A 26,797-nucleotide genomic window follows, 5' to 3' on the forward strand; every position below is an offset into this window, starting at 1 on the left:
GACGACAACTTGATGTTTTGGGTCATTATTTTTAACTGTAAAGGTTCTTATAAGAGACACGTTGGTGCACAGTTCAGTTGTGCCAGAGATATCTTCCCACCTAAACTCATCCTTCACCTTTTCTCTTTTTTAAAGACAAAAATTATTTGTTGTTTTGACCAGAAATTATTTCCACTATATAATATAAATCCATATATAGATATGGTCCATATAAAATATTATATTTCCCTAAAAACTGTCTTTTAGAAATGTTTTACTTTTTGAATTTCTTAAACACAATGTAAAATAAATCTAATATTAAACAAAAACTTCTATTTATAATATAGTTGTGCCAGGCTATGTTTCAAGAACAATTTGTTGTACCACCTTAACCATATCCCAAGCTATGGGCCACTGGAAGAATTAGTCTTTAAGCCAATAAAAGCAATTTCCAAAGATAATTGAGAACATGTTTCGATACATATGCATGAAAAAAGGATTTTCCATACGACCGACTCATATGCTCATGTAATTGATTGAGGGGATGACCCGTTATATTAAATGTTATTTGAGAACCATCAAAACGCGCAAAATTGCAAATTGCCCAGCTTGTATCTGAATTAATACCTCATTCATCATCATTATGAGTTGATAAGTTAATTTAACCATTTCATTCTGTCTTAATGAGCTATAGTTGAATTAATGTCATGTAATATATGAAAGTAACATTTGAACAGAGGCAATGATTTGAGACAAACAGAGCAGAGACTACTTTAGAAGCATAATGGTGGCATAAATCTCGTCAGGCTGCAGTTCATAGTGCTCCTTTTCCTTACATTTTGGGGGAGAAAAAAAATAAAAATAAAATCCAACTAAAGGGATAAGAAAATTTCCAACCTGAAGCGGATTTTAGGTGTGAATTGCTGGTATGCCTTTTGGCAGTGTTTGATTGATTTGAATGTTTGGATGTAACAGCTGGTATGTCAGTTGTAAATACTGTTGCTGCACCAGATTAAAATGTGGGGGACAATATGTTTTTAAGAAAGGAGGGCTGAGCTATGTTGGAGTGTAATCTCACAGTTGTGGATGCAAGCTTCCTGCTTCTAAACCATTAATACCAACAAAAGAACAACATGTAGTCATTTTTAGCCATAATAATGTTATATTTTAGTTCTCAGTTGCCTCACTGAAGACCCTACTGAGCTGCCAGTCCTTCATCTGGCGCTGAGTGACTGCGTTTGACCATTAGGGGTCTGTGTGTGTCTTCTAGTTCCACCTTAAATGCGTTTTGGCCCCGCTTGCTCCCTGTAGTTTAGGTTTTTTGTCCTCCCGCAGCAGCTGTCACCCTGCATTACTCGCAGTCAGCTAAATGAAACATTATTCTAAACATATGCATCGTAATCAGTCCGGTCACACTTACAAGAACACGCGTTAATAAGGCAATCAATCACTCTGGAACAAGCAAGTTGTTCTGTAACAGCTCATAAACAGTGTGTAATGAAGAATTGGAGGTTAGCATGACACGGCGCTGATCAGATAATCAATGTCAAAGATGCGATGAATGTCAGTAAATGTAGTTTTCATGTCGTTTCTATAAAATCCTCAATTTACAACAAGCAGTTCAATTACCCTGAAAATACAGTCAATTAAATAGGGGTGATTGGACAGTAGGGGCAGGATCATCGATCTTTGCATTTCTATCTCGCTGGTGGACATTTAATTTGGTTTTTCTATTAGCACCGAAATAAAGAAAATATAAAATATATTAAACAACCCAAAGATTTATTTTCTTGTCAAAAACCATTCAGCGGAGGTGACAGACAGTCTTCTGCATTATGATGAATTCTTTTTTCAGTCTTGCACATTGGATACAAAACTAATCGTGTTATTGTGGGCAGTGTTTTTCTGGCCTCTTGTCTTTTCCTTTTTACACCTCCATCTATCTCAATGCTTTTGTTGTATGGGTTGCAACCCTCGCTTTAGTAAAGAGCAAGGAAACATGGTGATATATCACGCCCATATTTGCTGCCCTAATCCTATTTCTTTAATGGGGACGTTCAAAAAAGCAACTTATCTTAAAGTCCCACGGGGGCATTCTGGTGTAGGCTATATTTTAACCAAGTGCAATTAACGACAGTATCAGCTTGTATCATTTAGAGGTAATGTAAAAATAATGGTAAATTATAGGGCCGGAATGACCCGTGATGGCAGGCCTCATATTCCCTGAAGCTTTCCACGTCTTTTTAATTAATATCAGACAGTGTTTTCTCTCGAAATGGTGTCACAGCACCTACACACGTCTAAAATGTCTAGCCTAACGTATATAATATCATATATATATGGTCTTGATAATGTATATATAGTTTTTACATCATTTCAAGCAATTAAATTAGAGTTAAAGTTTGTTAACTAAGTGTAACGAAATCCAATTTTAGAGTCAAACTCGACTTTGTTTGTTTGTTTTTTCTGCAGCAATGTCTGTGTCATTAATGTAAAGAAGCGGGAATGTGTAAAGATTTTTTTTTATTTATTTTCCAAGAACAAACACGATCAATAAATAACATGATTTACATTTCATATTGCACATTTTTTTCAAGTTAAAATATTTAAATTCATACAGTCATTGATATTTTAAATACAGAGATATAGAGTTATAACAGAGACCCAAGGGACAAAGGCCAGTACTATTTTCATCATTTAATTTCAGTGCTCGTTTATCAGCCCTTTGAAGCCTCTTTTGAGTGGACCGTAAAGAAATGTTTCTCCATCTCTCTATAATTCCGCCTTAATTTTTGCACGAAATACAAATCATGAATTTGGACTAAATTGGTGAGCTAACAAGCCAATTTGTAGGCTATGTGATGGTCCTTTTGGCGTGTACATCCAGTGTTTTAACAAAAAACAAAAAAACAAAAAAAAAAACATTTAGCAAGTCACACAAAATAAATAATAATAATTAAAAAAAGTGTTTAAAAAATAGCCTACAATCCACAATTTCATGAAGCGTTTTCCATGGCGATCAATAATTCAGTTTTCAACTATCAGTAGGACTATCCATAATATTTGCAAAATATTTCACGATTTACAGTTCACATGTTTTATAATTAACATATTGGTGATGTCCCAACAAGGAACGAATAAAATAGCACATAGCCATTTTTATTTTTTATTTTTACAGGCGCAGACAGATTGTAAAGCCAGGCTATTTTGTCTGAACCCCTTCGCCTTGCTCAGTCCCGTCATTGTGTGTGTGTGTGTGTGTGTGTGTGTGTGTGTGTGTGTGTGTGTGTGTGTGTGTGTGTGTGTGTGTGTGTGTGTGCTGAGTGAAGAGGTCCTAAAGGGAATACACACTTATGAAAATACTGGATTTGATATAGGCCTAATGAGGTTCAGCAGTGTAAATAAAAAAGAGAGGCTGCTGTATGTCGAGGTATTTCCCATTATCAGATAACACAATTTGAGGTTGGGGGGGTGGGGGGGCTGCTTTGTATGTAATATTTTGAAACCCTACATCTGTCAAATATTATCCTTCTGCAGTGCATTCTGTGTACCAGGACTGTCGCTTTGTTCCAGGTCTTTTGTATGTCTAATGACTTCCCTCCGCGGGTTGTTAGCACTTGACAGCGGGTCTCAAAACGAGGAACTTTCTTACAGTCATGTATTCAAAGGAGCTCCATCTAGGTACATGATTGGCAATTTTTGTCATGATCCTCTCATTATTAACATAAAAATTGACACGAAAGACGCGGTGCAAAATTATATGCACCTTCTAGCTGATTAAGGGTGTCCCTGTAGAGCAGAGGCTGGGTGTTGGAGAAGCTATTCCTGCCAAAATCTCAGTCTATTAGGCCTAGTGAAGAAAGATATGCTGCTGGGCAGAAAAGCAGGACCTTCTGCTATCTAAATTTAGATAGCATAATTAGTTCACGTTTGTATCTTAAAACCAAAGGAGTCGAGGTAACCAGGCTGGGTTTGTCACGCTGAATATTGGACATTTGAGCCGCAGGAATCTATGGGATGTGACTCTTGTTATTCTTGGTTTAATTTGTGGGATTTAGGCTATAGGAAAAAGTAATAATAATAATAATAATAATAATAATAATAATAATTTGAAATGGCACAATGATTGAGGCGTTGAGGGGACAGAATGGATACTCTGCATGGTCTGTTATTTGTCCAAATATGAAGAAGTTAATCCAGCACAGCCCATAAAAAAATGGTCTACTGGCACAACACAAGGGCACAAGCTTTTAGAAAAGTTCTTTTGTGAGTTGCAAAATTTTCGGTGATTAGCTATTCATGTCTTCTTCTTTTTTGTTATAAAGAGTCTTTTTGGACTTGAATCACTTAGAAATGAATCTGTGTGTTTACAATGCTAAACGACTGCTTTAACCCAGGTGTGATATTTTTTTATTTTATTTTTTTTAAGTAGGCCTATCCCCTAAAGTAGGACTAGAGCAAAATAGGAAAAGGGACAATATGTAGGCTGCATGACGAGTTATCTGTTAAGTGAAGTTTCTTCTCGCTGGTCTGGTGACGGGACTGAGGTCTTGCTGAGAACAGCGGCAGAATACGGCAGAAATCCACTCTCGGATCTTTGCCCGGAAGCTGTGCAGGTAAAGTCAGCGCTGGCGCTCCGGGAGCCCAGCGCGCTCGCCGCCTGGCTGCTGTGGCAGCTCAGACACGAACAAGGCCCGGTGGCTGACGGGGCGCTGACCGCCGCCGCCGCCGCCGCAGCCGCAGCCGCCGCCGATGCCGCCGCTGAAGTATTCAGGCCTGCGGGTGACTGGTAGAGTCCCGGGTGCCTGAAGCTGCACAGGAGCTCTGGCCGCGAGTAAGGATGTGAGAGCGCTCGGAAGGTATCGAGGGGCCGGATGGAAGTGGCGAAAGGTGACGAGGCGGCGCCGGAGGCGGCGGCGGCGGCTGCTGCTGCCGTGACACCGACGTGCGGGTAGTAATGTAGAGGCATGTGCGAGTGGAAAGGGTAAGGTAGACTTCCTGTAGCTGCCGCGTGCGTCATCATGTAAGTGTAGAAGCTGGGGTCTGCTGGATGGGGCCAGGACATCGCCAAACGCTGCCTTTTATCCTTCATCCGCCTGTTCTGGAACCACACCTGCACACAGAGTCAAAACAAGGCCCATATTGAAGCTGCCATGTTTGTGTCCGAGCTCTAAATTTAGCCCTGCCTTGAAGAGTGTGTGTTGCAGCGTGTGCTCAGACACTCATCTCCCTGCACTGAGATTTAAAATGTCCTATAAATGCTCTGGTCACTGAACATGAAAAGGATCAGTTGTCGCATGCTGCTGGAGTCCAAACAATTAACTTAAATGTGTCAGTGGAAATATTTTGTTTTTCGCAGTCATTTAAAAGAAATAAAAATAAAAGAAGAAGAAGAAGTAGGCCTGGCCTATAAATTAATTGTACACATACCGGTTGAATCGATTAGCATCCAATGGGATGACCAGTAAGTAACAGCGTTATTTTGTGTACAGGTTAAAAATAAAAAAATATCACACTGCAGAAATAATAATATAATAATGGATGCATTTTCTGCTGCAGAGTATTATAATAGTGATTGTTTTTATACTGACATCAGTGCTTTCTCTGCACAAACACATGCACACACACAAACAGACACACACACACACAGACACACAGTGGACAAGAATAATGAAGATTAATCGGTACCTTAATCGTAGTTTCGGGCAGATTTAGCGCTGCGGCTAATTCACATCTTCTTGGTCTCGAAACGTAATTTTCCCTGTAAAACTCCTTTTCCAGTCTTCCGATTTGTTCTCTGGTGAAAGCAGTCCGATACCTTCTCACTTGGTCGGAATTTGAATTGTTTGATCCTCCCGTTGAATTACCGTTCATATTCGAGAGGGAGTTTGAGCTGGAAGAGCCAGAATTACTGTCTGAAAAACCTTTTAAAAAAAGAGAGAGAAACGAATTGTTATTGATATGAATTATGTTTGAAATAATACACTTGTGTGGGCCTACAGTAAATTTGATATATTATTATTATTATTAATAATAATAATAATAATAAAACTGGTTGATGTCAAATTTGTGTCAAGAGGCAAATGCAACACATATTTTTTAATTAATAGGCCTTTTACATTTCTGTATTGTAGTAAAATTATGTAACAAAATTCTGGAAAGGGGCTGAAGCGATGATAATAATAGTAATAATAATAATAATAGTAGCCTAATAGTCATAATAATAATAATCGAATTCCCTTTTTCTTATTTAATTTTTTTTAAAAGAGGCAGAGAATGATAATCCCCGGTATATTAACACCAAACTACAGCAGACATGAAAACCACATCAACCTGGAGTAAAAGAATCAAATGTTACCTTTGTTGTTCTCCTTGTGCTGGCTCGGGGAGCGGTGCGCAGGGCATCCCACCTCCACATCACTGTTAATATCTGAATCTGGCGAAACTTCGGAGTAAAGGCTCATCTTCTTCCTGCTTTCTGACGAGGAAATTTCCGCCGAGGAGGTATTCTCACTGTTGTGGTGTGAACCGAAAAGACTCTCAATTTCAAATTTGCCTTTCGTCGGGATGTCCCCCAGGTTTCCATGGAGAGAAGCCGAAGTTATTCTCGGGCTTAGCCGTCCGCTGTGCTGAGAGTTTTCCAGGGCCTCCAGCACTGAATTTCCAGGCGTGTCTGCGAGCCTCTTCCCTGCGACCGGACTGTGCAGACCTCTCTCCATCAATATCATCTCTTTTCTTATCCTCTCCATCATTAAGCCGTGCAAGACGAAGGGAGGGAAAAAAAAAAAAAAAAAAAAAAAATACCCCACACAACACTTGTCCAAAAGGGGGGCTGGAGCACCAATGAGTTGTGTCGGAGCTAAATCCGCATGCAACTCAGCAACTGTCTCTAAATAACTGTCTCTAAACCTTTTTATAAGCAAGACGCAAAAAATGAAAGAATCTGAATGCAATCGACGAGCGACTGCTCAAAATGAGCCGTGCATCCTCCCCACAGCAGCAGAAATGTCATTCATCAAAAAAAAAAAGTGGTTGCTGCTCGTTGTTAAAATGCTCGGCTGACGTTGCTCCAATGATCATTTATTGTAACAGGTTTATAAGCAAATAAATAGGAGAGGGCTGTCACTTGATGATGGAGGCGGCCTTCGGTCAGACGAATAATATCCAAGTGGAGAGGAAGAGAGAGGAGTGAGGAGCGAGGTGCTTGTCCCTGGGTTGATCTCTGAGTCTGTTTTAGATTGCTCTTGGGTTTGGCCTCTTGGGTGAAATTGACAGTCTGATTAATAAAATGAGCGGTGCAACATTTCCCTCTTCATTTAGGAATATTATTATGCTTTGATTCTCCATTGTTTCCCTCCTCCCTGTTCGCACTCCCTCTCTCTAATCGTTGTTCTTTTCATTTATTGTCCTTATTTCTTTTTTCTTTTTTTTAACACAATTTCCGCGACTTAATCAGCGTGTGCACTGTTTTAGGTTTAAGGTGCAAGTTTGTGATAAGGGATTAAGAGTGTTATTTTCTTTCCTATTCTTTAACGCTATGTGGATTTTTATATTTTTATGTTTTTTAGGGAGGGATTTTGCCCCACACAGTTCTTTTATTCGTCAAAGACACATTTTGATGTGGTGATAATGCGTGCATTACACATTTAACGACATCAGCGCAATTATATATTTATGAATGCATATGCAGGCACAGTCTGTTTGTATGTTCCGACAGGCTTCTTTTGAAGTAACTAAAACGTGTCAGTAATCTTTTTTGATTTAACGATCAGTTGTCACTGTTGGCATTTTAAATGACATTTCGTTACAGATAATTCGTTTATTCACTTTCTTTGCTCGGTTTCATCGGCTTATATGTTGAATTTAAATTAATTACTTAGATTTAAGAGCGTATACTTAATTATTTTCGTTTTTAACAGTTAATCTGTTTGAAGTAGTTTCCTCCCAATCCCCATCTGTCTGTGTAGGAACCGTCATTACCTGCATTGTAGTTTGGGTATTTATAGGAAAATAACTGTATGCATCATATTAACTCTAACGGAGACTCGATATGTAAAGACATAACACCCATGCATGGACTCCTGGTTTCTCGATGTGAAATGACTATAAAGGCACCATCAGATTATCCTCTGTGCGTCCTCTGGCGCCTCCTGCAGGTTTAAATATTAATTGCTGTCATTGATATTTAGTGTTGAATGGGAGGGCTGTAGTTTGATGTCCTGAGTTGTGTCTGTCCTGAGAACTCTGGGGACATTTCCAGCTAAGATCAGTGTATATGGCAATGAAAAATAACTGATAGTAGTAGTTATAGTTACGGTTCTGCCATGCCTTTATAAATCTGAGCTGGAAGCCAAGGAGCCAGACCCCTAACCTGACACTTTCTGCCCATATTTTTGTAATACTGTTGAGCAATATAATGTGATTCAAATCAGAGCAAAGTCTACAGTCTGTCCTACTAAACAAAGAATATAAGACAAACATACGGCTTCAGAACCAGAAACCTGCTGAAGCTTGAATTTCACTTGCATGAAGCTAATTTAAATATATTTCAGCCCACTTAGGCGTTTATTCAAAAACTGTTTATGTAAACCAATTTTCTAATCTTATGTAAGAGAATCATGTTTTACAACCTGCATAAGACCAATTAATACATTCCTCACAAAAAGATACTGAAGTTTAAAGCACACATCACTTCGTTAGTGAACACAATATTTTCTTTTATTTTTGAATTAAAAAAATAATAACATTGTACTCAAGTTAGACAATGCAATCTCATCTAGGAGCGTTGGGAATTTACATTTAATATAATTAGGTAATTTGCATACATGTACTAGATTAATTGTGCAGCTGATGAGTCTTTCCACGAAGAGAATTTTACCTCAGGAGGTATTTTCACATTGCAGACACTTCTGAATAGCATTATCCTATAATCTTACTTTTGAAATGCATCTTTGTTTAAACCAGGGGCGGATCTAGAGAAATGGCAAGAGGGTGGCATGGAGACTTTAATGGGTGGCAGAAATATATGCTGATGTAATCGCAAATCATTACAAATGTCATTTTTTGCCTGGAAAACCCCCAAAATGTAGATATTTTAGTTATAGTTAACTTCATTCCATTATCTGCTCTCAATATTGGGTCAACATAAGCAGATAATTAGTTTTCAATAAAGCAATAGCAAGTATTTACATTTCAGTATTGTGATGTGCATGTTTATACACTTTAATAAGGGCTCTTTCTTACTCTCTCCTGCTACATTTATGCTTGGACTTTCTCATGTGGATGACTTAAAGTGGCTCTCAAACCTTTCTTCTGAGGTTGATTCATGGCAGAGATGCATGTTACTTATGCTCTTCAGTTGAAGTGTTGCACTGATGAATAATAGCCCAGTCTGAATGGACCGTAGGAACATTTAAGGTCTATCAATCCGAAGTTTGAACCTAAAGCACAAAATCAGTGGCACTATTGAATAATGCAAAGGTGAAAGGTTTTCTCAACATTTAAGTGAATCATTTTCTCTTTTTTACTTGCAGTTACCTTTCTCTGTAGTGAGGAGCCACCAGTGTGCAAAGATTCACAATAAACGTAAACAACATGCTGAGAATTGGGGCTAATAAATAGATTCAGGATAGCTGCTCATGCATACTGTCGGTGAACACACATGTTTGGGCTTCCTGGATGAAGAGGGGTGGAAAAAGCAGTAGTGAAAGGTTTTGTGGGCATAATTTGTCTCATCTCACTATTTACTGGACATTTTTCTGTGGTAATACAATTGTAATTCATGAATCTCTGTAATGAAACATTGGCAAACTGAAATTTATTGTATTAAAAGTCATGTGACAAACACTCAAAGGACCAGTCCTGGGAATAATGATCAACGCTAATGAAAAAAGAACACTATACCCTCTGTTTGAAAAATACAATAATTTTATTGACATTTTGTAAAAATGAATATTAAACACAGCAGACTGGTATAAATCTGTAAAGCTGGCTAGATTTTACAAGGAGGTGCAAATCAAAACAGATTCATTTACTTTATTTAATTAAATTATGAGGACAATGCACATTAATCAGTGTTTTTATGAATGTAGCTGTGTGATTCATATGCAGTCTTTTGACAACATGTTCTAAACATGAACATCTTAAAGCACAAATGAGAAATATTTTACTGTTAATAACCACATTTTGCACACAGTAGCCAGCAGCAGTTAGCATTAAGACATAGATGAAGAAGATGATCACATTAACCAGATACCAAAATAGGTCAATTGAATTTGAGTAAACAGTAACAGTTGTGGGGAGAGACTTGACTGATTATCTATTAGATGGCTACTGTAGAGCCATGGGAAATCAGCATATCTATCCTAGCCTACAATCAGGTAAATGCTATTTGGTACACAACTGAACTTGACGGTCCAGTCTGTGACATTTAGGAGAAATAGAATATAATATTCTTAGGTCACCTGAATATAAGAATCGTTGTGTTTTCATTACCTAGAATCAGCTGTTTTATCAACAGATGCCGCGGGTTGCCTTCCATGGAGGCTGCCATGTTGGACTGCCATGTTTCTACAGTAGCCCAGAAGGGACAAATGAAACACTGGCTCTTGATAGGCCTGTTTGCATTTTTCATGTGATTCGCAGTCACCGTAGTTATGTTTGGAAATGGAGGGGAAAGCGAGTGAGTTGAAGATCTGCAACTACACCATTAGATACCACTAAATCCTGCACACTGGACCTTTTTAAAGAAGCTCTTGTCACATATTGGAAGAAAAACACATTACACTGAAAATTAAAGAAAAGTGTTGCCTTTTAACATTGTAAAAACGCTGTAGAATATCAGGTATGAAGTGTTTGAAAATCCAAATCTGGACTGATCAGATCTCTGCCCAGGCTGACGGTGGGTGAGCAATGACGGGGAGTTATGTGGTAAATTCATTCGACCTGTAAGAATGATGAAAGGTGTAAGTTGTCCTGCCCTAACAGGTGCAACAGACCTCGGAGGGGAGTCATGGAGATGTCAATCAAGCTCAGTCTGAACACGCCCACGTGATAATTAAAGGCCCAGTCTGTAACATTTTTGAGGATCAGTTGTCAGAAATGGAATATAATATTCATAGGTATGTTATGTACATTTTTTTATTTTCATTACCTTAGAATGAGCCTTTTTTATCTACAGAGGGAGCGGGTGCTCTTCCATGGAGGCCGTCATGTTGAACCACCATAATTCTACAGTAGCCCAGAACGGACAAACCAAACACTGATACTAGAAATGGCCTTTCGTGTTTTTCTCAGTAGTCTTTCCTGCATGCTTGGAAGGTTGAGATGTATTTAACTTCACAAATGCCACTAAATCCTCTGTGTTTACCAGGGTTGTGATCAATAGGCCTTTTTAATATTTAGAACAATCACAAAGTCATCAATGGGCCTTTTTCACAGCCGACATTTTGACTTGCCATAGGATAAAGTGCAGGTGTTACTAATGACATTGATGATGGCTCTGCTCTAAGTGTGACAGTAAGTCAACATTCACAATACAGGGACATTGAAACTGAAGCAGCTTAATGGAAATTCAGCTATCATTCATTTTATTATTTAGACCTTTTCTACTGACATGTCAAAATGTCTAAGCACATTAGAAGATGTGGGATTACCTTGACTGTAATTCCAGTGAGATGTTGGGGGGGTTTCTCAGCCACATCAACAGTCAGTGTTGTTGGATGCAGCATCTAGTGGCTGTTAGAGGGACTGCAGCTGTAGGTTCTTCAATGGCTTCAACTTTCAGTCATGGTGGGTGCCACTTGGTCTGCAGAGGGGTGGGTTTAAAGCCCCTGACCTTACCTCTCCAACTGCCTACCTTTAGCCTCGGACCCCTACCAGCTCCTTTAAATGTATTGCAGTCAGTGCAACAACTGCTTTAAGTGCTGATTCAATGAGTTCAAGAAGGCACAAATATGGATAGGAAAGTTCAAATACTGCACAGTATTTGTCAGTTAAACAAAAATGAGACCCACATTCAGAATCCCAAAACTTTAAAGCCTTTGTTATCATTGTTCATCATAGAAATAGAATAATCAATCCGTATAATTTATTTATGAACAATAACACAAAATAACCTTGTCTTTCCCATGAGGTTTATTTTGAGCAAGATGTAAATGAGCAACTATTTTATTGTGCCATATATACTTATCATTACTGTTGATCATGTACTGGGCATGCTTTATTGTTTTAGTTTTTGTTGTGGCGACCACAGGTCTCCACTTATCTATAAACTGGCAAGAAATCTATAACAATGTCCGTCTGTTTTTATTTCTTGTAAACGTTGCAGCATTGCTTCGTGTCCTTGAACTTGACTCCATCACAGCAGCTAAGTAGTAGAAGCTAAGTAGAAATAACACAACCCAAGCTCCTCAAAACCCTTTAACAGAGTGTAGGCATTTGGGAGATGTGAGCAGTGCTTTACGGTTCATAACTGCAGCAGACACAACGAAAGGACAGGGTAATCAATCAAACAACATATGCATATGATGCATCACCTGTAGCCAGAATGAGAAAAGTGTATGTTATGTGGAGTAACGCTGGTGGGCTCTGAGTTCAGCTGTCATCTGACCTCTGTCATACTTTAAAAGCCCTTCTGAAGGAGACATCTGAAGGCATATTTAAATGTGTTGTTGCACATATATTGAACTATTGTCTCTGATTTATCTCTTGGTAATTCAAACAATATGTCCACGCAGTGAAGATGTGGAGGTATTTGTTAATGTGGGTCAGATAAATCCAGAAAGTTAAAAGAGCAGGTCACCCTTTGAGGATTAATTGGATTTAAATTGTTTCCTCTTTTAATGTATAGGGAAAATTATATTGACAATATATGATAGATGTTGATTAATGAGTCAGGCTTTTGTAATAGATTACTTATTTTCAAGAAATCATTATAAACCAGAAAGGATAATCTGTTTATTAAAATATAAGATGCCCTGAAGAGACTGCATTTACCGTGTGCCCAGATAGGACAGAGCAAAACTGAATGTCTACTTTAGTACCTTTAACATGCAAAACAAAATGCAGATTGTTGTTCAAAGTCTGTTAAAAGATTGCGGACTTACAGAAGCCATTGCACATAGAATAATTTTGACTTTTTATTCCTTATGAATTCCTTAACTGATTTTTACCCTGTTGGCTTAAATCCACCTCACTCAGGAAGTGTACATGGAGAGGAGACAGATTAATCATTATTATTTGGGTTCCTAATACTTTGTATTCTCATGGTCATCTCCCTACTTTGACTTACTGAATGGTCTTTTTACACCCTGAAGTAACCATTTGGTGTTTTCTTCCTCCATTTTATGAAGGTTCCCAGATTAATTGTAGTGTATCACTGAAGTCTGTGTGCCACACTCTACCTTTATGTTGTCACTTCACTTTAAACAGTGACCACTGTTGAAGTGCTAATCTATAGTCCAAAGGTCATCACGTAACTGTACATGTCAATAGGACATTATATGTATAGGGCAGATATGGAGATCAGTCACTTAAAAAAACAACTTGAACTGTATCCTGCAAAAATTTGTCAAATAACTACTGAACCACAATTTGCATCTTCCTTTACACGTGTGTTTAATAAGCCGTGGTTCAAATCAGTATGCAAAGTTATGTGCAACTGTACACAGTATGTGGCTGCAAAATAATTGCACATTTTGAATTCATTTCACACAATTTTATTTGAATTTTTTCAGTACAGGCGTGCTTCATAATCCCATATAAATCTACTCGTTACAGGATGCAGAGTACATCTGACCACTGCTGTCAAAGAGAAATATGGAGTTATATTCCTTTGTTTGTGGACAGTTTGTCAAAGTGAGAGCACATCATTACATAATTTTAAGAATCTTACCACCTACTTAATAATGCCACTATAGAGGCTATCAGAGAGAATTGATAGTGTTTATAATAATGCTGCACGATATGGTAAAAACTTTTATTTTGTACAGATATCCAATAAAAGAATATGCAATATAATTCACAATTAGTGGGAATCATGATTTTTGCGTCACAATTTTCATTTTCATTGAAAAACACTATTAAAATCGTGGCGATTGTTTGTAGCAAACTTCTTCCATCTTCCATCTGGAGAACAAGATTTATAGGACAGTGTATCTCTGCTGCACTACAGTACTTCATTATAATTCTGTACTGTCACACATTTTACCTTTATTTAAAAAATTGCATCTTATACTATTTGGATATTGCACCATATTGTGATTTTGATAATATTTTGATTAATAAAGCTTCGGTTTATAACAGTTTTTCTATCAAGATAAACAAAATGACACCACCACTGAAGCACAAGGCTGGTTCTAATAAAGGTGATTTTAGTAATAAAGGATGTTGAAGCTTATTTTCCTACACCTTCTGTGTAGAAGAAAAGGCTACAGTTGATTTGGTTTTGATATTGATTCATCTATGATTCAAATAGCAACCCCAACACTGAGCTGAACCAACTAATTATTCAGTTGTTTCAGTGTTGAATGCTAAATGAAGCTGTTGCTCTGTGCCATTGCTGGTCTGCAGACTTCTTTCCTTAAGTGAGAGGGCCATCTAGTGGCGATTTGGTGTGAATGCAAACAAACTGAATAACAGGAACTAATTGATTGTAATCTGAAAACCGCATTCAGTTTTAAATCCAGTGGGCACAAAGCGAGATTACATCGGATTATCTGAGGGCTAACAGGTCTAAAGGCACACAATACATTCCCTCATGTCCAGCATCGTGAATGGTGAAATACACTACATATATGTCACTAATGAGTCACATCAGACACATTACACCCAGCTGGAATATCCTTATGCTTGGAAAAATAAAATACTGTTAACATAATAAACATATCATTATCACTATCACCAAAATAAAGTTGGCACAAAATGTTTTCATGTGTCTCAACAATCACTCATGTTTCTTTATGTTTTATCTTTAACTGACAAAATCTCGTTGATGGTTTTCCTGCTTCCTCGTTTTAATTCAGAAACTAATTGTAGATTCACAATAAAAACGCAACAGCTGTGGGCTTTACTTTGGTGGGACACTGATGGCGATGTGACCACGAAGTAACGAATACTAACACTGTAACACTAAGGGCTAACTCATATGAACAGAAAGCACTGAGACTCTAAATAACTAATGTGTAAATAAATAGAAGTAAATGTGGAGATATTAGCTTTGTGCTACAAAGTTCATTATAAAGTGTCCGTTATTACAGATCTCAATATTTTCTTTAAGTTTATTCACAAGTTATTGTCTGTAGTCCTCAAGTCAGACTCATTCCGCAGCTTCGTGTCGATTAATTCAAGTTAGTTTAGTTTCTTTGTACCTAAACAAAACTTAAAATATTGTTAAATCTGAACATTGTGCTTTAAGAAGTACTTTATTGGTTAAACATGACCTTGTTAATGATGTTTTTCTGCGTACGTGGTGCAATAATATTTAAAAATGATTAGCCAGTGCAACTTCTGGTTGGTTTGTATTTGTCTTATTTACTTTAGACTATTTTACCGACATTTTCCATGCAGTGCAAACATTGCAGAGTAATAACTTTCCAATGTAACTTTTTATAGTATCGAATCTTTACTTTGAAAGAGGACCGAATTTATTAAGCTCATGTGAAATAGTATTGGGATTTGATTAAAAATATATATCCCCCAAATATTCAGGTAAAATCTCATCGCCTTTTCTACCTTTTTTAATTAGGTATTCATTTTTTTGTGTCTCAGATTTCTCGCATCAACAACCAAACTAAATTTCCGTTTCTACCTGTTAAACAACTCCGAGTATAGTCGGAAAAGAGCCGAGAATATCAACACACATTTGTTACAACCTGGTCTGTAAAATCCTCTGTACTTTGGAATAAGTATGAAGGACATACAGGAGTCTCAAACATATCAAATAAATTAGTTTTCACATGCAGAAGCTGACGGACTGATGGTTGTAACCTGTCTGTATTTTACATGAACAAAGTGCGCATTTGCTTTGAGCCTATATTCGGCGTTAATCAGCCTATATGAAATGGTATTAAACTATAAACCCGTTGACATCTGCTGACTCAAAACCCTGTTGAGATTTCAACACTCTGCAGATTCAAGGCAACATTTCTCAGCCCAGAGAACTTGAACGAGGGAAGCAGCAAGTTTATTACCAAGGACAATTGACGGCGGATAGCTTCCTTCAAATGGCCCTGGAAAACAACCAGACTGAAACTCCTCAATTTGGCTCCTGGCACCCTAAACATGAAGGACGAAGAGCTGTAAATGACACTAAAACTGAACACTAAAACTTCTCCTAATTTTGTAATTGTGGGAGCCCGTCTTCCTTCTTTACCTGTAGACGTGACTTTACGCAGCAAAGCTTTAAGGCTGCATGTCCCAAATATACAAACTTCTGTACTTTAATTAATTTTTTTAAAGATAAGGGATTTGTTTGCGTCTGTAATTGATTGTCCATTTGACCTATAGGAGTTTTGCACAGTTTGTGATTAAACGCCTCATTTTAAGGCAAAATTGTAGCACCCAAAACAGATTAAAATGACTCAGTTCACAATACGTTTTAATTTCCTTCCTTTTAGTTAGAATCAGGTTTTTTAACACGATAAATACGTTTTTATTCACTGCTTAGGCCTACTCGTAGTTTGGTTGGTTTTTGCTTTAAATGAATGTACACATGCGATAGAGACACGGTTTTATAAATCGGTAGTTAGGCCACATAATATAAACTGAATTTACAAACAAATCCCGTGTAGCAGATCCAAATAATTCAAAATTTTGATAAAAACTGCTTTAATTTGCTTTCATTCACACTTTTGTAACGCGTGTAGTTGTGTAATATTGCTGTTTTTCCCCCCGATGTATACATACTTAGGTTAAGATCTGTCACGTTCAAATACTATTTGAGATTAACCACTTGTTGTGCCGATTTTATTCAATCATGTAATTTTCTACATTATAAGTTCTCCATTTTCATCTCTAAAATAGGCTACGTGTCGCTGTGACGCACATTTTGCCAGATGTTTATGTTCGTTTTCTTTATTTAAACACACTCAGATTGTATTTGCAACAAATAAAAGTCATTTCCATAATTGTTTTACCCTTGACGTTTGTTTTTTATGTACTCAGTATATCTTCATACCTCCAGCAGTGACTGAAACTGCTGCTGATGTTTAATTGCAGAATTAAGCCTCTGACAAACAATGAGAAGAGCACACCACAGCACAGCAGCATGAAGGCCATATATGAACTTGTACCGCCACCTATTGGAGAACAGCCGCAACTACTCTCATGATAAGATTGGCTTATAATAAAGTGATTTTGAGAATATTAATATTATATTATATTAATATACCTGTCTAATTTCAACCCCCAGTGTATTCTCGTTATAGGGTATATGCACATAAATAAAATAAGCCTGATTGACCACAGAGGAAATGTAGTCCTGATAAATCCCACCTGCAGATTTCTGTTATTTTACTTTATTGTCTCTGAAGTGAGGTAAACCTGATCAAAACAATCATCCCCAAATACATCCCGCTCTAACCCACTGAACAACCAACTGCTCCAAGTCGTCAGTGTCAGTGTATTTTTGAACTCCCCACCCCCAACACACACACACACACACACACACACACACACACACACACACACACACACACACACACACACACACACACACACACACACACACACACACACACACACACACACACACACACACACTTTAATCCAGTCTGTGATCAATTTCAAGGGCACTTTGTACGGCAGAAAAAACTCCAATAATGCCACAAATATAGATTTAATAATACTCTACTTAAGTTTCTCCTGAGTACAGGTGTAGTATTGAATAATGGCAATATTACAGGAGCATTATGATCCACAGTTTACTTGATACATATTGTTTAGTCACCATAGGAGGAGTGTGTGTTTCTTTAGGACAGCACAGTAAACTAAATACTGCTGGTAAAATGCACTTGGACTTGGATTACTACATTCACGCAGTATTTGACATTTATCATTCTAATTAGACTGGGTTTTTAAATGTATATTGTAGTGTAATCAATTTTGCGGTTTATTTTCAGGTGCTAACATTTGACTGTAGAGATTCACGGTTGTAATTGTACAGGGGCTGCATTATACAAGGTTTAATACAGATATGACGGTTGTAATGGCGCTTTTCTTCACTCCGGAAAATAGTCAAATTCGTGTTTTTCTTTTATTGATATCATCTACCTAAAGAGATCTATAGGTTAAGTTAAAAAGGCCTTAAAAAATTAAGAAAATTAGGTCTATAGAAACCTGCAGGTTGTAATCAGGCGGTTTTCAAACAAATTAAAGGTTAATCATAGTTTAAAGCGGCTTGTGAAGTTCATTTAAAGAGAACAGAAGAGGGAGATAAACAGTGTCAAACTGGGCGAGGATGTATCCTGCGAATCTCCGAAATGCGGATATATTCCCTTATATGTTTCTCATGTTGTTTTCGGTCCATAGCTTCAAGGCCGACGCGAATAAAGGCTGCACTGTTTACAAGGGAGTGACAAGAAAAGCAGCACCTCCAGGGCCCCAAGAGAGAAAGATATATATATCTAATGTAGCCTAATGTAACCTGATACAGTGAATATCATCTTTGTGAGGCTTATAATGTTGCATTGTCGTTGAGAATGCATGTGGGGAAAGGGGATTTTTGTTTATTGTTGTCATGCCTATCTATCTATCTATCTATCTATCTATCTATCTATCTATCTATCTATCTATCTATCTATCTATCTATCTATCTATCTATCTATCTATCAGTATATTTTGAAATAAATTATTCTATATAATTATTATAATTATCTATAAATTCGTCTGTGTGCTGTGTGGTGCATTTAGGGCCTTGCTTTTTACCCTTGTACTATATGGGTCAGTCCATAGAGTCACCTTGTTATTCTTTATTTCCCAGCACAATGATACTTGCTTTCAGATAAAAGCTCCAGAAACTGACACAAGCCAAAATATTCTTAACATATTTCTGACTGAACAGATGGTTAAATTTGAACTAACCCCCCCCCACCCACTCAATACCAAAACATATCCTCATGGAGTATTTTGCTTTGCAGTATTGAGAGCAAGGGTGGGGCGGAACAACATATTTTGCATATCACGTGACGCCGTATTACCAAATCAACAATTACCTACCCTTTATTCTTCAGGAGTTGCTAAAAGGCTTGCAAGAAGCGTTCGAGGAAAGCTCCATGGAAATGTGTGAGCGGAATCCTTTAAATCCTGGCTATGTTGGTTCTCTGTTGAATTTTGCGCCCGCTGAGTCGCTCTATTTCTCCAACTTGCGGGGTAATGGAGCCCACATACCCGGGCTGCATCAGCTCCCCTACAACAGGAGAGAGGTGTGCACGCTCCCGTGGACTTCCTCAAGTTCGTGCACGTCTGGACCAGCAGCACCACCACAGAGCCGCGCCTTCGGAGGCTACTGTCCGCCGTTTCTGTCCAGCTCGGTGTCTATAAATTCCAACTCCTCCAGCGGCCACGTCAAGGCGCATTTGGAGGAGTCTGCTCGATGCTTTCAGAGCGCAAACCGCAAGTCGGAGGAGTCTGGCAGACAGGACGAAGTTTACGCCGGAGAGCACGGACCCGCCAGTGAGCGCGGTTACTCAGATCTGGACAGCCGGTCCCACGGTTCTGCGGCCCAGCTCGATCTAGATTCATCAGGTCCGCTGCATGTGGCGGGCACCAAACAGGAGCAGAATCCCGTTCACCCATCATCAAGTCACACATGCTCCAGGACGACTTTTGCAGAAGGTTAAGTAGCCTGTTTTATGGAACTATTTCATTGTGACACCTAATAGTATTTCCCTCGTTTTATTTCGTTTACAGATCCATTAAGTTACCACAATAATCTAGTATAAATAGATCTGTGCTTCTCGTTATTATGACCCCCTTTTTATGCCGATTCTCTTTTATCACATGATTATAAAGAGGCTAATCAATTTCCACTAGTCAATATTCTTATATTGGAGTTATATGGAGACCTTATAGTTTGTGTGTGACATATACATATAAGGGTATGGCTGTCTCCTGAGGCGTCATTCTTATTGTAATATTCCCATAATATCCGTATAGAGGCTGTGCCTGCTGTTCATGGTAATTTCAGCCCTATTTTCTTATATATGCACAGTAGGCGCGAGTTCTCACATTTACTTTGTTATTAAACCATTTGTATTTTTTTTTTTCTTCCAAGGTATAAGCAACTCTGTAAGCAATGCCACTGAGAATAGTTAATTCCCTTCGGTGTGTATGACTGTGGCTGAAGTCGGTGTTAATTTAAAGTATAAAACTTGTTTCTAACTCTGCTCCCTCCAGGTGCCCCATGGTGCTCGTCACAAGTGAAAACCAGAAAGAAGAGAAAGCCTTACTCGAAGCCACAGCTGGCTGAACTTGAAAATGAATTTATGATGAATGAATTCATCAACAGACAGAAACGAAAAGAGCTGTCAGACAGACTGGACCTGAGCGACCAACAAGTGAAAATATGGTTTCAGAACCGGAGGATGAAGAAGAAACGACTGATGATGCGCGAACAAGCTTTCTCCGCTTACTGATGACCTTTGTACTTGATCGTGACCAGCAGCGCACAGAAAATATGCGCTGTTGTACTATGAATGTTGCAGCACATCACATACCCATTCGGTTTGTGGCATGGACTTGTAGCTATTTATAAATATGTATAAAATGTTTATATTCCTGTCACATAATGGGCTACATTTTTATCCAGTCCCAACATCTTCAGTGGTATTAGTAATAAAGCAGATTAAGATTTCTGCCTTTGAGATTCTCTGAATGCGCACTAGGCCCTGGCACCTGGTTGGCCTGCAGCCGCGCATAATTATACACATTTAAGGCTAATTGTTTACCATCCAGCTCAGATTTCAGACCTATTTAAACAGGAATATGGTTCTATGTGTTTTTTTGTGTATTTTGTATGATTGCCTGCGCATGCAGTGTAGGCCAAATGTGGAAGCAAGCAGTCAAGTTCATGTTTACGGACGGATAAAACATTATTGCCAAATATATTATAAATGCATGTCTATTTCCTAATTGCTGTCATACAATTAAATGTTTAATTTCCCCCCAAATTGACTGTACATTTGATCAAACAAGAAAAGTGACATTGCTTTTGTTTGTAAGTGGCCGCGTACACATTCAAAGTCGGTGTGTGGAAGAAAAGATTTGCGCCGAATTTAGTGCCAGAAGGTGTTCAAATGAATGCAGAACAAGTGAGTTTGTGGATGTGAAACATTCTGATGGTGTTAGTTCAAACTACATTATAACTGTAAGAAATAAGTCTGGACTTTTACCTGGTTTCGTGTTGCTATACCAACATGTATATACTACACAGATCAGATGCATCGGAATCACTCTGGCTCTGTAGGCCTAGTCTTTTATATTAATTCATAAATAATTAAATAAGATTTCACTTTACATTTATGTATCATTCCAGAGAGCATGTTACTTTCAAAAAACACGAATGCGCATTAGACCAGCCATCCTTTTACGCACGGACGAGAGATTTTGTAAAATGGACGCAAACTGCAGTTTCATACATTTGTAAATAAAGATCATTTTTAAATTACCTGTACACAAGTGACTGTGCATCATGTGAATCATTTTATATTTTTAGACAGTTTTATTTAATGGCAGGTTTCACCAAAGGCTTCAAGTGTGTATACTGTGGTTGTATTCAAGATCAGTTAGCCGCTCACTAGTTGATCATTGTCTGTTTGAATATGTAAAATGTGTCAGTAGTCTGCACTCTGAGACCAGATTTTAGTAATGATTTCAAAATAGATGTGGAGAGGATTCACTGAAGAGATTTTGATGTTTTTGGCTGCCTGCAGCGGTGGAAATACCAGTGTATGCGAGTAATCGTGTGTGAAAGGAAAGTATTTGTTGACTTTATACACACTTTAATAACTTCCTAACCATCCTCCATCACTTTAAAAATAAACGCTCTGTAGTTCGCGCTCATACTTGTAGTGAATATCTGTCTTTATCATGTAGCTTCAAAAAGTGAGATTTCAAAAATTTACACAGCCCGCATAACAGAGTCAGTGACTGCTTTATTATGTCATAACCACCTCGACTTTTAGTTGTAAATTCAGTGGCAAATACTTAAAAAATATTACTCTGACTGGAATTTAATCATCACATTTTTTAAACTTATATTTGTGTATTTTCTCCGGTGTTAGTCACTTGTTCTAATGTGTCCACTAGGCCTACTTAGCGTTTCCACGCAGACGTGTAATTCCTGCTCACAGTAAATACACACCACAGCAGCAGCAGCAGCAGCAGCAGCTCACACCGACACACAAAACCTCCACATGTGAGTAGGAGGATACTGTGGTCAAATGGATCTGGTGCAGTTCAGAAGTCATCTGCGCATCCTTGAATTTCTCAGTCGTATTTTATCCACTTTTAAACGCCCAAAGCAGAGTCCTCTGTGCGTAATAGCAGCTCGTATGTTGATCTGCTATCCACGCATCTAACGGGGTTAATGTTTATATATTTACCAAAACACTTTATTATTGTTTCCACACTTGTGGTTGAGAACTCACAAAGTTTACAGGCCACAAATAGTCAGTCTGGTTCTAAATGCAGAGGCTCAAGCTGAAACTATTGAAGAGTTACCAACAGATCAGTACACATGAAACATTACAGGAGAGTGGATCTATTAATGGGCCCTCCCATTACATCATCACCACGTCATCACCACTGCATCACTATGTTTCTCTGCAGAACTTAACGCTGCAGTAAAGGTTCATGAAAGAGTAACAATTCAAACCTAGTCATTTGTAATGAAACGTGGAGAGATGGTTCCCCCATCAGTGGCTGTTACAGATCTCTATTGTCCACTTTTGGGCTTTTATTTTGTGGATCTGCTGGGGATAACTGTCCTTTACATTGGCGCAATCTTGCTATATTTTCAGTATGTTATTTTGTTCCCAGTCTGCTCTCAGTGTGCTGCGGGCCTGTTGTTTTTCAGCTAAGAATCCTCCCCACACAACATGTTTCACCTATTAGGTTTTATTGCTTAGGCTATTTTGAACGGCTACACTGAGTTTTCTGTGTGTCCGATACGCAATGTTCTCCCTCAGTATTTGTTGCTTTATTGCTTTACTGCCAAACGCAGCCAGACAACGTCATATAGCTCAGGATACTTAAGATAGTGGGGGCGCCAAAACAAAGTTAAGGTCAAGTTAGTAGGCTGTGCTACTTCCTCCCAACAAAGCTACTTATTGAGAGACAGACATTAGATTAACTAAATGTCTTTTTCTCAAACCAATATGAACAATTTTGAAGTATCTTATATATAAATATATTTGGTAAATTGGTTAATATTACGGACAGCAACAGCTGGATTCAAGTTTGGTCCCCCAAAACTTGTCTCCTGCAGTAAGATTTAAAATGTGAAAGTAAAAATGTTTTATTCTGAGCTCATATATGAGTAGGTAACATAATTTTATTGGTATTTTATTTCCATTTTATTCATGTATTAAGGTAATTGCCTGATTTTAATTTAATACAGCCCTGAAATGTTTCTGTTCCTCGGTCAACCCTTTAAGGCACTTTGTTTTACTTTTATTTTGACAAGTACTGTATAAATAGAGTTTATTATTATTACCATATATTTAAGTGCAAACTTGCAGAACGCATCGAGGAATAATAATTATAATAATAATAACAGTCATAGCCGTATTAATGATAATAAAGAACACCAAGAAACAGTCACAAGTGGTAAGCAACAGGTCTATTGAACTCTTTTACGATCATTACATTCTTTAACATTTCACTGTAACTGTTGGTGGTGAGTTCTTATGGTTTTTCGCACTCTTCAGGCGGTGCGTCGGTTGGATTAGTTTGGTAAGAAATATTTAATTTCTACCCTAATTTCTGTAATTAAATGCGCATTTTAGTTTTCATTGTAAACCGTCTGAGGGGTTTCAGCGTGGAGTGTGTTAAAGGTTGAAAACAGAGAATCCGACCACAAAGCTGATTTTACCCCCCAATAACAATAAACCCAGTCGCCTTTAAGCTACTTCCACATTGCGTGTGACCTTCAGGCTTAAAGCAGTGAGAAATCTACTTGTCCTCTGACTACAATACTGGCCTTCAAGTCAAAGCTGCATTTGTACTTTCATGACCATTCTGTGTTCTGTGTCCAAGTATCAGGCCTGCGCGCAAAAAAACCCCAACAACTATGAAGTGCTTTGATTTACTTTAAATAACCTCCTTCAATTTTCTACTTTCTTACGAGTAATAAACATAAAAAAAAAATCATACTCACAGAGGGCAAACAAAAATATTGATCGAGGCTTGAAGACATGTGGTATCCGTAAAGTCCGTTTTCCCCACCGAGAAGAGGGCCCAAACACTGCAGGCATGGCTGCCTTCGTGCCATAAAATGGGTTTGGGTGCAGAGGCTTGATGGTGAGTGCTTGGTGGACATCACCTAGACCACAGACGGTCAAAGCCAGTTGTTTTGGACTTGGCCATGCTGAATGTGCTCAGTGATTCATGCTTGCAATGGACTTAGCTTATGTTTTTGTGGTATCCAAAATCAACGTTTTCTGCATCTACAACAGCGGACCGTGGGCTGTTTCATTTGGCTGTTTCTACCCCGCGTCCATCTGCATTTATTATTAAGGGTGTAACAAATGAAAAACCAAGCAAGCAATTTATGTTCTGACATACTAATACAAACCGATTTTAACGCTGAGGCACACATGGGCTAGTTTGCATGCTTTGCAGTAGAATTTCTGTCTGAATTTGTGATAGTTTTGTTATTTCTGTTGTGGCTCCTGAGCTCTCTCTGTGCACCACACTGCAGGACGAGATGATTGTGTCTGATAATTAATTCAAATATTTTCGTGCTGCGTTTGTTTGTGTGTATTTAAACGTGCCCCCCCCCAACCACAATGGGTGCACAGTGATTATATGCAATGAACCCTAACATTTTGTTCCATAAAAAGACACCTAATGAGTCGCTTGTGGATCACATATAATGCTGCACTTTCTGGTTGAACTGTGCAGTTGAAATCCAGACACGGTGGCCTTTGTGCCATTCTCCTCAAGCTTTACATTGAATGCGGAGGTCAACTTCAATGTTCCCAACCTAACTGTTGCTACAAACGCGACGCCCGCTCCAAATTGCACAAATTTATTGACAAATGAGCGTGTGCGGTTGTCATTACTTGTCATTACACGACAAAAGAGGATGTTGCTGTAAAGCTTTCAATTAAATATTCCAGCGGTGGTTCACAAATTTCTCTTTCCGTGAGCTATAGGGCAAGAAGGCTGGAGAGGAGTTTCCTCTGCAGCCAGGCAGCCAATGGAGTCTCTTGCATGCGCTCACATGAGTTTCTCCGGACAGTTTTTAATGACTGATATTGATGTATGGTAATTTCTTGGCTGGATCACATGACACAATTACCTCAAGAATCGATCAAGATGTATTGCAGGTCTGCCTACGTTTCCGATTTTTTCTCCCTAGCGGGGTCTTTCCACACGCCTGTGGTGCTATAGATGGACAAAGTTTAACACAGTCAAGCTGCCAATTCCTTTCCTCTGTCTGCAAAGAGGAAAAAGGAAGAAGAGATATGACGGAATACGATGATCGCAGCTGTGCGTCAAATATGTATTTACCGAGCTGCACTTATTACGTTTCGACGCCCGATTTTACATCAGTCTCCTCCTTTTTACCGCAGACTACTTCGTGTCAGATTAATTTCCCCTATTCTCCCAACATAGCCCAAGTCCAACCTGTTCGAGAAGTCGCTTTCAGGGATTATGGACTGGACCATCCCAGCAAATGGCACTACAGGGGCAATTACGCGTCTTACTACTCAACGGACGAGATAATGCACCGGGACTTGATCCAGTCCTCCAGCAGCAGGGCGGATGTGATATTCAAAAATGAGTCCTTGTACGGCCACCACGGGGGGACGAGCTCGCCGTGCAATTTCTTCACCGGCGTCGGCCGAAATGGGGTTCTCCCCCAGGGCTTCGACCAGTTTCTTGACAATCCTAACTCGGACAAGCCCAACGCGGAGCTCCCCAAACAAAAGACAGACTCTGCTGCCCCCGGAGATGATGCGAACAACAATCAGGCTTTAACCAAACTGGAGGAGCACAAAGCTGACCCGAGCGGGAGCGTCGACGAGGACTCATCCTCCAACTGCGGCGACAAGAACAACCAACAGAGTAAGTCACTATTTTCTTCTCGGTCTTGGATATAAGGTGTGCAATTTAGACAATGGAGTGTCTTGGACTGCACTATGTCCACCGCCGTGGCCGTCCAGGGTTATGTGCCTCTTTATAAGCATGCAAAAGCTTTTATATCCCAATAAGATTTACTTTACGGTTGTAAAGGTATTTACAATGGGAAACGGTTAAGTAACCATACTTTAAAGGTTGCCTTGTGTCTAATAACAATACGGTGTTGCTGGAATTGATTTGTGTTGATATGGAATGTAAGAAAGTTAGGAATCGTTTTATTGAACGTTTATTTTATCAGTTTATAGGCAATGTTGTGCAGGTAGCCTATAGCAACATTTTTAGGGAATTATGGGATATAATGCGCTCCATACACCAATATATGCTTAAAAATCACAAGTTCACTTTAATGCAAATTCCTCTGTTGTTGTATCTGTAAGTGTGTGTGTGTGTGTGTGTGTGTGTGTGTGTGTGTGTGTGTGTGTGAAAGAGAGAGGGCCTTTGTGCATAAATA

General features: G+C 38.6%; 3 protein-coding genes across 4 annotated transcripts in view; 2 read left to right on the forward strand and 1 right to left on the reverse strand.

The window, feature by feature from the left end:
- The window catches only part of hoxd11a (homeobox D11a), a 55,478-nt gene that overhangs the window by 25,260 nt on the left and 3,421 nt on the right, over positions 1-26,797 (forward strand). Inside the window, exon 3 of one of the 2 annotated variants that reach the window (XM_051403718.1) lies at positions 25,819-26,271. In XM_051403718.1, the coding sequence (XP_051259678.1) occupies positions 25,819-26,271 (453 nt within the window). Of the gene's footprint in view, positions 1-25,380; positions 26,272-26,797 lie in introns of those variants that run through there. The other variant, XM_051403717.1, reaches the window with a different exon arrangement.
- On the reverse strand, positions 2,486-7,243 carry evx2 (even-skipped homeobox 2). Its single transcript, XM_051403710.1, has 3 exons — positions 6,338-7,243; positions 5,668-5,903; positions 2,486-5,092 (listed from the first exon to the last, which is right to left on the reverse strand). Exons 1-3 carry the CDS (start codon positions 6,729-6,731, stop codon positions 4,478-4,480), a joined length of 1,245 nt encoding a protein of 414 aa, XP_051259670.1. The 5' UTR covers positions 6,732-7,243; the 3' UTR covers positions 2,486-4,477.
- On the forward strand, positions 19,207-21,643 carry hoxd12a (homeobox D12a). The gene is made up of 2 exons (XM_051403720.1): positions 19,207-19,812; positions 20,374-21,643. The coding sequence occupies exons 1-2, from the start codon at positions 19,251-19,253 to the stop codon at positions 20,610-20,612; spliced, it is 801 nt and encodes a 266-aa protein (XP_051259680.1). The 5' UTR covers positions 19,207-19,250; the 3' UTR covers positions 20,613-21,643.

Source organism: Dicentrarchus labrax, unplaced genomic scaffold (genome assembly GCF_905237075.1).
Source record: "Dicentrarchus labrax unplaced genomic scaffold, dlabrax2021, whole genome shotgun sequence".
NCBI lineage: Eukaryota > Metazoa > Chordata > Actinopteri > Moronidae > Dicentrarchus > Dicentrarchus labrax.

What these genes read in the sequence shown, in the direction of transcription:
- hoxd12a (XM_051403720.1), top strand. Translation starts at nt 19,251, where the DNA reads ATGGAAATGTGTGAGCGGAATCCTTTAAATCCTGGCTATGTTGGTTCT. An exon ending in CAGGACGACTTTTGCAGAAG is followed by an intron (nt 19,813 to 20,373) that starts GTTAAGTAGCCT and finishes TGCTCCCTCCAG; the next exon opens with GTGCCCCATGGTGCTCGTCA.
- evx2 (XM_051403710.1), bottom strand. Translation starts at nt 6,731, where the DNA reads ATGATGGAGAGGATAAGAAAAGAGATGATATTGATGGAGAGAGGTCTG. An exon ending in GCACAAGGAGAACAACAAAG is followed by an intron (nt 5,904 to 6,337) that starts GTAACATTTGAT and finishes TTTTTTTAAAAG; the next exon opens with GTTTTTCAGACAGTAATTCT. An exon ending in TGCCCGAAACTACGATTAAG is followed by an intron (nt 5,093 to 5,667) that starts GTACCGATTAAT and finishes CTCTGTGTGCAG; the next exon opens with GTGTGGTTCCAGAACAGGCG.